General features: G+C 34.1%; 1 protein-coding gene across 1 annotated transcript in view; it reads left to right on the plus strand.

Annotated features, from left to right (window-relative positions):
- Window positions 1-13942, plus strand: part of LOC133317347 (putative late blight resistance protein homolog R1B-16) — a 30496-nt gene extending 16554 nt beyond the window's left edge. The window contains 5 exon segments of the mRNA XM_061519208.1: window positions 10512-10762; window positions 10765-10993; window positions 10995-11190; window positions 12916-13764; window positions 13766-13942. Of these exon segments, the coding sequence (XP_061375192.1) occupies window positions 10512-10762; window positions 10765-10993; window positions 10995-11190; window positions 12916-13764; window positions 13766-13942 (1702 nt within the window).
- The last annotated feature ends 609 nt before the right edge of the window (window positions 13943-14551 follow it).

Genomic DNA, 14551 nt, shown 5'->3' on the forward strand with positions numbered 1-14551 from the left:
GCGCCTCCACAAGATTCTGAGAGTGGCCGCCACTCTCCGGCAAAGAATGGGAGAGTGAGGGAGCGTCCGGCCACCTTTTTGGGTGATTCCGGCGGCGGTGCACTCGTCTATACGTGACGGTCCTTCCCCTGGAGTTTCAGCTTGATTTGACTTCGGGTGACGGCGCGGCAGACCTGACGGCTAGGGTTTCTCTTTCGCGTCCTAGGGTTTCTCGCCAAAGGATTGGGTCTTTGGGCTTTTGGGCCCATGAAACCCTAAAGGGGCTTGAGACAGATACTATGGGCTAGGCGAAAGTCGAATTCCAAAGTTGTATTATTTTATTTTATTTTATTTTCTTTAAAATAGGAAGGCCATGGATTAAAGTAATTAGATTTTATTATTTAATGCTTTTATTGATTGGTATAAATTATATGATTGATAACATGCTTTATTGCGATAACATGCCATATAGAATAGGTGGTGCCATATTGTTGCATAACTTGTATGATTGCATGAGCATAATAGCTATTATGTCTTCAGCGACTAGTATGATAGTTATTATGGGATTATTTTGATTTTAAATCATCCTAAGAAATTAATTAATAATTATTATGATTTTTATTAAAAATCTAGATTAATAATTGAATTAATTAATTTTGGATAATTAACATCAAGACAAATAATCGTTATGGAAATTATTTTGATTTCAAATTATCCTCGTAAATGATAATTATTATGATTGTTGCAATCTAGATTAATAATTAAGTCAGCTATTTGGATGATTTAAATCTGGAAAAATAATTAGAGAAAATTTCCTAAGAGAATTCTTTTATTTTGCGAGTAATTTGTGGGTTTTTCTGAAATGGTCATGGAATAACACACGCTGCATACAACATTCATGTATCATGATTGTTTGGAGCACACGCTGACGTAAAGTGACCGGATTCCAGGACCTTAATGCTTTCAAAATTATGTTAAGCTTAGTGCACGTTTATCGGCGCTCTTACTTATATAGTTTTTGAAATCAAACAAAGGATACTCTCAATTAAATAATTCTTGGAAATTAGAAAATGTTGCTTATGTTGAATGGAAGGAGATTTAAATTAAGAGATTAATTTAACCTTCAAGCGCATTATAGGACCATTAATAAAATAATCATGTGAAGTCCCATCGAATAAGCATGATTGGATTTTATTAGATTGGACTTAAATATCTATGGGAGGAGATTTAAATTAAGAAATCAATTTAACCTCCAGGCGCATTGTGGGCCTATCAATAAAATAATCATGTGAGGCCCCAACGGATTAGCATGATTGGATTTTATTGGGCCTTAATAAATTTCAAAATTTTAATAAAGTATTGTACGACCCATCGTCGATAATACTAAGTTATTAAAGATAATTTTGAAATTAAACAATGAATTCGACTGGGCTTATGAAAATTCTCAAACAAAAATGTTGAACGAGTGAAGGTTTTAAAAATTAAATAATTTTAAAACCTGCGGGCTCCATTTGTGGGTTTATTAGTGAAAAGATTATCGCTGAAGCCCCATCGGATAAGGATAATCAGATTTCACTAGATTAAATCTTAATAATTTCAAAATTTTAGTAAAGTATTGTACGGCCCATCGTCGGCAATGCTTAGACACTAATGATAATTTTGAAATTAAACAATGGTTAATTACATTCAACTTTGGTAAAATTGTTAACCCTCCTATCGAGGCTCTGGCAATGGCACTGAAGGCCCAAATAACAATTTTGGTTTTTACAAGTGACTTGCCCATCGTAAGCCTTGTAAAGATAAACTGAAGGATTGTTAACAATAAACAAGAGTAGTTACGAGAATCTACTTTCACTTCGTTTGTTTATTGCATTATTTGTTTGTAATTGTGTGCTTTATATGTTTTTCAGAAAATATCTTATAAATGATTTTGAGTCGAAAACCTCTAGATGGTACCAACTATGAATAAGTGAAAAGCAAATCTTTGATATTGTTCTAAAACATGGAAGCTAAAATTTGTCCTGACAATGTGAGGGCCATAGCAACCTGCAGAGAAAGCGTTTAAGGAAACTAAGATGCATTTCTCAGATTGAGAAAGGGCAGATATGGTAGTTTGTTGCTATATTATTGTCAGTCTTTCCAAATACTTGCAAAAGCAAGTGTACATGATTAAGAGTGGAGTAAAAATGCTTCAGACTCTTAATGACATGTTTGCTGCATCTAGCAGCTCTGCTAGACAGAATGCAGTCGGTGCAGGTTTTGCTAAGAGTCTTGTTAAATCCAAAGGGAAACCCAAGGGTGGTAACAAGAACAAAATGACTTGGTTATCAGTTGTCAAACCAGTTGCTATGAAGAAGCCGCAAGGCAAGTTCTTCAAGTACAGACTAAAGGGACACTGAAAGAAAAATTTCCCAGAGGTGATGAAAAGAACCAGACATGGGCATATCAAGGCCTGATCAGTGAATGAATTATTGATTCAGGAATCACTGATTATGTTTGTTACTCTTTGTAGTAGTTCAAACATGGCATACCTGTCAGCAATGGACATAGATATTTTAAGCTTGAAAATGGGAACTTGTGTCTGCATTTGCAGTAGGACAAGTTATTTATAAGACTATGGTTTTGGGTGACTATTTGTTTGTTCCAGATTTCAAGAGGAATTCAATTATTGTTAGTTGTTTTGATTAAAACATGGTTTGACAATGCAATTGATTCCTCAGTTACATTTCGAAGTTCATCTTCGTCTTGTTTTGTTCTGGTACATTGTTTAAATAGTCTTTATTACCTATGTCCTATACCCTTTTTAAATTTGTTATGTTCAATGGAAAGGATGATGAACAAGAACTTTCACCAAAGAAATAAAAATTTTCAAATGAAATATAACTTTGGCCTTTGTGATTGAGTCATATTATCTCAAGTAGGAAACATATTTTAGTTAAAAGAGGGACTGAAAGTTCAATAATATTTTAACTAACAGCTACATGTTAGTCCTATTTGGAAGGTAAAGTGGCCAAGCAATCCTACAAGGGCCAAAAAGGTTTGCGCAACTATTCAACTGGAACTGGTACATACTAATGTATGTGGACCAATTAGTGTTCAGACCAGAAGAGGTGAGGAGTACTTCATTATATGAATGTTTACTCTGGATTTGGACAGATGAACCAAGTGCGCCATAAGTCTAAAGCTTTTGGAAATTCCAAGAGGTTTAGTCTGAGGCAGAAAAGCATGTAGGTGTTCAAATCAAAAACCACTTTGGTCTACTAAAGTGTTTGGCTACCTGTCTGGTAATTTCAGGTCTTACCTGATTTAAGAGGAGATAGTTTTCGTAACTGTCAACTCTAAGAACGCGTTAGTTGAATGAAGTTGCAGTATGCAAAAATCAAACATTTCTAGACTTGGTGAAGATCATGTTCAGTTATTCATCTTTGTCAATGTTGTTCAAGGGAGATGCCTAAGAGAAGGAAATGTACCTTCTTAACTTGGTTCCGTCAACGTTTGTTGTAAAGACACCTAAAGAATTATGGAAGGGGTGCAAGCCCAGATCAAACCATATTCGAATTTAGGGTGCTACGACACACGTCCTACAACAGCAGTCAAATGAGATGGAATCTTGTATGGAAGTGTGCATATCTTTTGGCTACCCTAAGAGAACTAGGGATGATTTCTTATTTAGTCTTAAGGACAAGATAATCTAAGTGAGCACTCACATGATTTTCTTAAAGGAGGACTAGATAAGAAATTACAAGCTCTTAAGTTAGGTTATTCTCGATGAGATTTATCTCAGATCAAGAATTTCCAGAATCTCTAGAAGCTTCATCCATTGTTCCCTTGATTGTTCAAGAGGGGATAGATATATCTCTAAGTGAACAAACAAGAGAACCATGATTGGAAATTCAACATGATAATATATAAGTGAAACTAGTAGAAATATTAGTATCACATGTAAAGGAACAATATCAAGGATAAGCGGATCCTCAAGAAATTGAAGATCCATCATTTGACCTACTTTTTGTTTTACCTATAAATACACAAGGTCTAGTGCAGTACATTCGTAATGGGAGAGAACCTTGTTAACTCTCAAGTTGTCTCTTGTTGAGTGATATTGATCCTACTAGTTACGATAATGCACTAGAAGATGTTGTTGATCAAGTGTTGCTCAGGCTATGAACAATGAGATGAAATACTTGTATTTCAACTCCGTTCGGTCCTAGTAAATACACCAAGAGGGGTAAAACCCACAAGGTGCATGTGGACATAAAAGGCAAAGAGAGGATGGACAGAAAGGTGAAAACCTTCAAAGCTAGCTTGGAGACATTTTTTGCCAGACGCCATGCTTGAGTCTATCCAGATTCTCTTAGTTGCTATAAGTCTCAATTATGAGATTTCATTTTGGGAGTTGGATGTCAGGATATCTACATACAACAACCAAAAAGGTTTATAGCAAATGAGTAGGAACACACGGTATGCAAGTTGTGAAAGTCTATTTCATAGACTTAAGCAAGCATCCAGGTCTTGAAACATCAGTTTTGATCAGGTTATCAAAATTTTGATTTTGAGAGAACCTTGATGAATGATGTGTATTTGTATGTAAAGGATACAACGGAAGACAGTAGCTTTTCTGGTACTTTATGTAGATGATATGCTCCTTATTAGAAACAATGTGGAGGTAATATCAAGCATAAAGAGTTGGCTAAGTTAGTGTTTTGGTATGGAAGTACTGGGGAAGCCAATTATATTCTTGGTATAAAACTCTTATGAGACCGGAAGAATAAGTTGTTGGCATCACCTCAGGCTACTTACATTGACAAAACCCAAAATTCAACATGAGAATTCTAAGAGAAGAATTATAATTCTCAGATGTGGAATTCATCTTCCTAAGGAGTGACCAAAGACTTCTAAGAAGGAAGAATGCATGAGCAAGATATCTTATGCTTTGGCAAAGGTAGACTCACGCATATCATGTTCGGCGTTAAACCAAACATCTGTCACGCAGTGGGAGTAGTGAGATAGTACCATTTTGAACCTAGAGGAATACTAGATTATTGTTAAGCATGTACTCAAGTATCTTTGGAGAACGAGAGATTATATGCTGATATATTCTAGTGGGAGTCTTGAAAAGTTGAGTTTTCAAAAATTCAGTTATTTCAAGTGGATATTGACTCAAGAAAATCAACCTCGAGCTATGAGTTTTTCACTAAACTCAGATAGCATTAGAGGTGGATCTTGCAAACCCAGTTACTAAGAGTTTGCCTGAACTTGTGTTCGAGAGGCATGTTACTTCTTTGGGTCTTAGGATGATCTCAGACTTGCATTAAGCAAGTGGGAGTTATTGGTTTTATTGTGCTCTTGGAATAAGACGATGAAACAATAAAATCATTTTCTGAATTTCATAAATAAGGTTTTATTTATTTATTTTGCGCACTATTTACAAACATAAAGGTCCGGATCAAATTGTGGAGTATATGATCATATGGATACGTTCATGGAGGACATGATCATAGGATCTCACAATTGATGAATGGAGTCACAGCCGTTAAATAAAGTTGGGCACTTTATTCAGGCTGCAATATTTTATGAAATGATTTTGTCCGAATCATTGTAAAATATTGGTGTGAATTAACATTCACATTGAAAGGATCAATGAGAGATTTGATTAAGGTTGTTTTTCTGTCATAAGGTATCAAATCTCCAGTTAACTAGTTATGTGATTGCTCTTAATCCTGAGTTTATTATAAATAGGTAATCAAATAGTTTTCATTCTTTGATTTACCAACGGGTGAGGTTCGATCTATTGACGGCCAATAACTCGGTATTTTGGGAGTGAGATTATTTGATTATCGGTATTTATGAGATAAACAACATGGAATTTGTAGGATATGTCCCCTTGATAGGTTTCGGTACTTGGATATTAAAGACACTGGCCAGTGCATGTAATCCATTAGAGAAACTATCATAGTCAAGGGAATAAATAATTGATTGAGTTACAGAAAACTTGTCAATCAATTATAGACATTCTACAAAGGGGCAATGCATATTCATGTTATAAAGGTCATTAATCTTGGAGTTCACGTTCGGGCTTTTAGTGGAGTAGCGCCGAATTAGATAATCTTTCAAAGATTATCAGGAGCCTTGATCAATGACAAATGGTAGGTCCCCAGGCTAGCTCGAGACAAGGGATGGGGTATATTATCAGATGATGATAGCTTATGGGCTACATGGCCTTGGGTTTACGAACTCAAGTTTGTATCTTAAAGAGCAAGTGGGAGATTGTTGGATATATTCTCTTTTGGTCACTAAAGTCCTATTGGGCTTCAGTGACACTTGAGCCCATGAGGCTTAGGGTTGAGTTATGTCTAAGACCTAAGCGTATATATTCATAGTTTTCTCCTCTTGTGCCTCCAAGGTGAACAGATCATCAGAAACAAACCCCAAGAGGCAGACGTTCATCATCTGAACGGTTGCCCACACAACCATCTCATCCTCCTCGAGAGATAGTCTGGAAGATCACAATCCAGCTTCAAGGAGGTTGTTCGTGCTGCGGCGCTGAGGTGAGCTGTTCGTGAAGAGGAATCCTACAAGGGAAGATTCTACACGAGACCTGCGCACAGAGAGGTAATTGTGAAACAAGGATGATTCGATAAGCATACCAATGTACTAGGTCCTAAACCGCTTCCGCATAAATCTAAGATTTCCTTCAAATTGATAGATAATTTTGAACGAAAGACAAAATAATTATTATTTAATTAATAAAGAGTAAAAGGATAAAAAAACCGTTATTTTTATGTATAAATACAAAAAAGATCACCTTATTTTTATTAGTTTTTCGTATTTTCGAAAATTTACAAGTGAAAACAATTGTTTTCACTGTTTCCCCTTGTAATTTCCTTTGCAAATTTAATGAAGAGCAGCAATTTCGTCACTGTTACGTGGATTGTCTTGTATTGGATGCAAGCATGTACTATGGAATGCCTTGTTTGTGGGGCTAGAAGCTTGAGAAAAAAAATGAAAAATAGGACATAAAGGGTAAAAAATGTATTAGCTTCAGCTTGGAGTATAAGCCATTTGTTGTAGGAAGTCTCCTAATTAAATAGTTAGTCAGGTAATAATGTTGCACAATATGTGGTTTTTGTCGATATTATTAAACTCGACCTGAATATTGATCCGAGTAGAATATTAAATTACTGGTTGGATCGGTTGATCTGAATATATATAAATACAAATATCTAAATTTAATTCCAATATCCATATCTAAAATACATTAAATAAAATTCATTAAATAAGTTCAAAAATTAGCAATCATATTTTTACAAGTTCATGAAGCATAAATAAATAAAAATATACGTTATTATTATGTCAATTTAAATTGCAATTCAAAATCTCTATAAACATTTCTTTTAATGACATTCAAAATATCAGATGTTGTGAATTCATATTTTTGCAATTCATCTACATTAAAATAAAATGAAATATGTTACATTCTTTTAATTCATTATTCCACAAATTGTTTCAGTATTGGAAGTTGAGATTTGAGGTCATTGTAAAAGAGTATACTACTAGTAAATAAAATTATAAAAAAATTTAAAATGAGTTATATATTTTTTTCTGACAAAATGAAACAATTTTGTAACCCTAAAAATGCATGACTCGATTAGGTCATTGATTTTGATCGAATTTGATGCATGACAGATCCAATACTTGGCTTGAATTGATCCATTGACTGATTTATCAGATTTTGGGTTGACTCGATTTAACCGGGTTCAATTTTATAACACTAATTTTTTAATTAAATTTATAATTATTTTATAATTTCAGAAGTAAAACGCATACCGTAATATTATATATATTTTTAAACGAAGTTGTAAAATAATTATATGACTTCCCGTGAGCCTCGAGGGCTACGAGGGTCGAGGGGAAGGTTTCAAAACTATAGTATATTTTATGGGCTTTATAGCTCTGCTATTATTGTAGAGGTTCAGATTTATCAGCAAAGAGAAAAAGTGTGAGACTCATCATATTTTTTGAAAAAATAAATAAATATAATACGTCATAGATTTTGGTGAGTCTATATGGTTGCAAAGAAGAAGTGTTTTACCCATATTTTATAACAGAAAAAATATTTCTGCAGTTATTTTATATAAGTTACTTGCATTTATTTTTAAAATGATGTTATTTTAAGATTGTAAAATTAAAAAATTATAATTATAAAGACTATAATAATTCTGAAATAAATTAAAATTACAAAAATATCATGATTTCTGTCCCAAAATAATATCATATTAGATTTACTGCAGAAAAAGCGAATTCATTTATAACAGGAAACAAGTATATGATGTAGAATAATTCTTTTGTTATATTATAAAGACAATTAACGTTGTCCATAATTTTAAAAAAAAATGAAAAAACAATACAAATATTGATGTATCCGTAAAAAAATTCTATTGTTATATTATAAAGACAAATACAAATATTGATGTGTCCATAATTTAGGAATTTTCATAAAATTATTCAAAACTCTTATTATTTCTAAAATTAAAGTTTCTTAAATTCGGAAAGTTTTAATTTACAAATAAGGGAAAAGAATACATTTCATTTTTCTTTCCTCTCCTCCATTTTCCTTGAATTTTTTTTCTTCCCTTTTCCTCCAAATTCTCAAATAAAACCTTAATATATTATATAGAAAGTCTCAATAGATTCGATTAGCCATGCATAAGTACAATTGAATTAATAAGTTGGTAAATAATATTTCGAAAATTTCTTTTGACCAAATACCTTTGGGAATTTATCAATGCGCAAATTTAAAAAGGTATGTGGATAGAAAAAACTTACTTAATTCCACCAGTCATTGCAAAATTTTAATGTAAAATTATTAAAAATTTTATGTCACGTATTATTATTAGGTAAGTTGTGCAACTAAACAATTCATCGTATACATATTATTAGGTAAGTTGCGCGACTAATTATTATAAGAAAAAATTATTTGTCATTTTAAATAATATAATTTTTTTTTTTTATAACAATATAAAGTTATTTTATTTTAAATAACATAAAATTATGTATTTTAAGAGAGAAATAGAGATAAGATAATATTTTTTTATTTAAAATTTAAATTAAAAAGCCACTCACTTCCTTTCCCATAATTTTTATTCCTTGTGTCTATCTAGATTCTAAAACGACATAACTTATGTCATTTAAGATGACAAATATCAAACCCTTACTATATATTTGTAAATAGATTCTAAATTGTTTTTTTTTCTTAATATTTTCTTATTTAATTTGTAATATTTAAATTCTTTGCCTGCAAAATTAACACATAGTAAATAATAAAAGGCACAGGCTAATGTAAACAAGAAAGGCATCTAATTATAGAACATGAGTTACAATATTGATTGTTTAATTTATTGTTATGCTTTAAAATAAAAGATCTTAGTATACATACATTTTGATATTATGAAACTTAAAACAAATTAAACTTAATTATATGAACTTTCAATTAATAAGAATGGATAAGCTATAAATATTTGGACATAATTTTTTTTTGCTAAACAGACGTAAATTTTAATTCCATCAAAGTAAGCAACAAATCAAAAATTTAAAATGAAAAATACATTAAAGATTTAAGCAAAATATTTATCGTAATTCTTATATCACATTTTATATATAGGAAATTAGGATAGATGAAATGGTAGATGTGGATTTAAATAGAGAAATAAAAAATAGAGCTGTTGGAAGTTTCAAACATATATAGTGGAAATAGTAGATAGAGAATTAAATAGAAAATTTGGAAGTTAATTGCAACTTCATATAGGCCATTAAACAACTAGAAGACTTAAATTCATTTGACTCAATTAATATAAACCTGCATTTTTATTTTATTTTTAGGGTTATGTTTATCTCATTCTACATGAGATAAATAATTTTTCTACACATAAAAAGGGGTTGGGTCCCACCACTCTTTTTTCTTTCTCCTATTATCTGTGGGTTCCACTGATATTTTTATTTCTACAACATAAGATAATTTCTTTCCTACAAAATAAGAAAAATATATATATTTTTATTATGTGCTGTTACTCTATAAGTTTATTTGAAGCATTACAAAGAGTTGAATATATTTATAGGAAAAAATATTTATTCTTTTAAATGACATAACTTATCTTCGAGCATCTCATATTGATCCTTTTTTGTGCTCTCAATATTCCATCTCAGGTTGGTTGGGTCACAGAAAGTCATGGCGGAGCTAATCGGAGAAGCATTTCTTTCGTCTTTCTTTCAACTGACTTTGCAGGGGTTGGCATCCAGTGATTTCTTCCGTGGAGGCGAACGTAAGGCTGGGCTGCTGAAGAAACTTGAGATAACCTTAAATTCTATCAGCCAAGTGCTGGATGATGCAGAGAAAAAGCAGTACCAAAACCCGCGGGTGAAGAAGTGGCTTGATGAACTCACACATGTTGCGTATGAGACAGAACAACTGTTAGATGAGATTGCTACTAATGCAGCACTGAAGAAGAAGCTCAAGGCTATTTATTACCCGCAAGGTACGAGGCTTCTTGTCACCTTGTATGGAATAAGATACTGAAGTCTGATAGGTGGATTTTATCGGATAAAAATAACATTAATCCGGTGAGATTGAGTTACCATGTCCTTCCGTCCAATCTGAAGCGTTGTTTTGCTTATTGTTCCTTGTTTCCCAAAGGTTACCGGTTCATAAAGGAAGAATTAATCAGGCTTTGGATGGCAGAAGGTTTGCTGAAATGCAACCCAACAGATGAAAGCGAAGAAGAGTTGGGTATTCAATTTCATTTTTCCAACCAGCAGGAGGTAGAGATGATTGCTTCGTCATGCATGATCTTGTCAATGATTTAGCAAAATCGGTGTCAGGAGAATTTTGTTTACGAATAGATGGTGATAGGGTGCCAGATATCCCTGAAAAGACACGTCACATTTGGTGGTGCTCTGATGAAGTAAAAGATGTTGATAAAATATTAGAGCAAATTTACAAATGTAAGGGGTTACACAGTAGATATAAAAATAAGGGAAGATGATGACCCAGGCTTCAAGATATGCAACAATGTTATGTTTTCAACACTAAAATATTTGCGGGTGTTATCATTCACATATTGTTATTTCTTGGAGAAGCTAGCTGATGAGATAGGCAATTTGCAAAGAAGGAAGGTGTTGAGGCAGGGCATTTTTCAACTTGGGACAGTCGAATATGTAAAGCTCTTTAAGAGATGGGAAACCTTCACACCATCTTCCAAACATAACCATTCCTTCCATCTGAGCATATCTCGAAATTCCAAGATTTCAAGAGACCTGAATGGATGAGTTGACAAATTATCACCGTAAAACTCTCTACCAATGATCTCTACTTCATCAAAGCCTGAAATAAAAAGCTCCTTGAGAGAGGAGCTGCCCAAGCCAATCTGGAAATCTTTTGCCACGATAGTCTGTGATAGTGAGCCTATTCAGGTTGCTATAGAGTTGAAGCGCCTCCAAGACACGATAGTCATCGTTTTCTCCACTTCTGCCATCAAAGCTTAACCGTAATTCTTCTAAATGTTTATTATCTTTCAAATTGGTTCCGCTGCATCTGCAGGATCAGTCACATTTTCCAACCCTGAAATTTAAAGTTCTCTTTGAAGGTTACCTGTTTCGATTTGTATGTTGTACAATTTGCAGACAATGAAATTGTTTGGGTGCAGTTATTTGACTGAGCTCCCATCAGATTTTTACAAACTAGTCAATTTACGTCATCTTGAACTGGAAGTCACACCAATTAAGAAGATGCCAAAGCATATAGGAAGACTAATCCATCTTCAGACGCTGATTGATTTTGTTGTGGGAGAGCACAGTGGATCTGATATCGCATATAGGAAGGCTAATCCATCTTCAGACGCTGACTGATTTTGTTGTGGGAGAGCACAGTAGATCTGATATTAAGGAGTTGGCGAAACTGAACCATCTTCCCATCAGATTTTTACAAACTAGTCAATTTACGTCATCTTGAGCTGGAAGTCACACCAATTAAGAAGATGCCAAAGCATATAGGAAGACTAATCCATCTTCAGACGCTGACTGATTTTGTAAAATGAACCATCTTCAAGGAGAACTTTATATTTCAGGGTTGAAAAATGTGACTGATCCTACAGATGCAGCGGAACCAATTTGAAAGATAAGAAACATTTAGAAGAATTACGGTTGAGCTTTGGTTGCAGAAGTGGAGAAAACGATGACTATCGTGTCTTGGTGTGAAGATGGATTAGTCTTCCTATATGCTTTGGCATCTTCTTAATTGGTGTGACTTCCAGCTCAAGATGACGTAAATTGACTAGTTTGTAAAAATCTGATGGGAAGATGGTTCAGTTTAGCCAACTCCTTAATATCAGATCCACTGTGCTCTCCCACAACAAAATCAGTCAGCGTCTGAAGATGGATTAGCCTTCCTATATGCGATATCAGATCCACTGTGCTCTCCCACAACAAAATCAGTCAGCGTCTGAAGATGGATTAGTCTTTCTATATGTTTTGGCATCTTCTTAATTGGTGTGCCTTCCAGCTCAAGATGACGTAAATTGATTAGTTTGTAAAAATCTGATAGGAGCTCAGTCAAATAACTGCACCCAAACAATTTCATTGTCTGCAAATTATACAACATTCAAATCGAATCAGGTAACCTTCAAGGAGAATTTTATATTTCAGGGTTGGAAAATGTGACTGATCCTGCAGATGCAGCGGAACCAATTTGAAAGATAATAAACATTTAGAAGAATTACGGTTGAGCTTTGGTGGCAGAAGTGGAGAAAACGATGACTATCGTGTCTTGGAGGCGCTTCAACTCCTTAGCAACCTGAATAGGCTCACTATAGCGGAAAAAGATTTCCAGATTGGCTTGGGCAGCTCCCCTCTCTCAAGGAGCTTTTTATTTCAGGCTTTGATTAGGTAGAGATCATTGGTAGAGAGTTTTACGGTGATAATTTGTCAACTGATCCATTCAGGTCTCTTGAAATCTTGGAATTTCGAGATATGCTCAGATGGAAGGAATGGTTATGTTTGGAAGATGGTGAAGGTTTCCCATCTCTTAAAGAGCTTTACATATTCGACTGTCCCAAGTTGAAAAATGCCCTGCCTCAACACCTTCCTTCTTTGCAAATATTAGCTATTCATGAATGCCACGAGTTGGAGGCTTCACTTCCCGAGGCTCCTAATATTGTTAAGTTACGACTAAAGGGATGTGAAAACATTTCAGTCAATATATTGCCATCCAACTTGAAAGAAGTGGACATTAGTGGAACTCGATAATTTGAGTCCTCCTTGAAGCAAATTCTATTGAACAATACCTCTCTTGAAGTGTTGGAGGTTGGTGAACTTCCAAATGTCTCCTCTTTGAAATTGAGCTACATTCCTCTTCCCACTCTACACTTTACAAAGGGGTACTTTTCCTCCTCGTGGCCTTTCACACTAGACATGTTCACCAATCTTCATTCTCTCAAATTGTATGATTGTCCAGAGCTGGAATCGTTTCCTGAGGGAGGTTTTCCTTCCAGTCTGAGCAGCCTCGCAATAAGGAGATGCCCCAAACTGATTGCTTCGAGAGAGGAGTGGAGAGAGGAGTGGGGTTTGTCCAAACTTCATTCTCTGAAACAATTCATAGTTAGTGATGACTTTGAAAACGTGGAGTCCTTCCCGGAGGAGAATCTGCTGCCACCCAATATTGACCATCTCTGTATATGGAGTTGTTCAGAGCTAAGAATAATTAACTACAGAGGATTTTCCCATCTCAAATCTCTCAAAAACCTTATATATTTGTTTTTGCCCTTGTGTTGAGTACTTGCCAGAGGAGGGTCTACCCAACTCCCTTTCTACTTTAGGGATTGTTGGTTGTCCATTACTTAAGCAGCGCTTTCAGAAGGAGGGAGGAGAGCATTGGCATAAAATTCGTCACATCCCTTCTGTGAAATTTTTCTAGTTGCTGAATGAGATGTTAGGATATGCAGGTGTGCCACATTTTTGCATCTGTTTATATTCAGTGCTTTACCTGTCAAACTTTTGTAATTTTTATTTTTTATATTTTTGAAAAAAGAAATGAGATAAGATTCTATATTTCATGTTGGAACAGTGCCACGTGGTTTGTGACTTGTCCTAAGAATTCCATGACACTAGCTATTTGAGATCCTGCTATGACTCGCTTTTTATTTTTATTTTTTTATTTTTATTGCAATATGTGAATAGTTATTATATTTAATTTGCTAAAAACGTAGTTTTACAAAGACACTATGTCGAGGGCCATTAACGAATCCCATTCAGATAATAATAATAATAAAATTCTTCGTTATATTGTTTTTAATATTCAAACAAGTAACAGAAGGAATACTCCATGCCCCAATAAATTAACGTGTCTACAATTTATATATGTAAGTATTGGTCTAAAAAAACACTATGCTGTGTGTTGTTGTAAAGGCCACCAAATGCATTGCTACACAAAGCAACAGAGCAAGCAAGTGCAAGCAAGTGCAGTTAACTTAGAGCTATGAGAACCTCTCCCTCATTATGTTTTATGTGCAATTCATTTGGTTGC

This window comes from Gastrolobium bilobum, unplaced genomic scaffold (genome assembly GCF_033153095.1).
Source record: "Gastrolobium bilobum isolate Gb01-03AN ecotype WA unplaced genomic scaffold, APGP_CSIRO_Gbil_v1 utg494, whole genome shotgun sequence".
NCBI lineage: Eukaryota > Viridiplantae > Streptophyta > Magnoliopsida > Fabales > Fabaceae > Gastrolobium > Gastrolobium bilobum.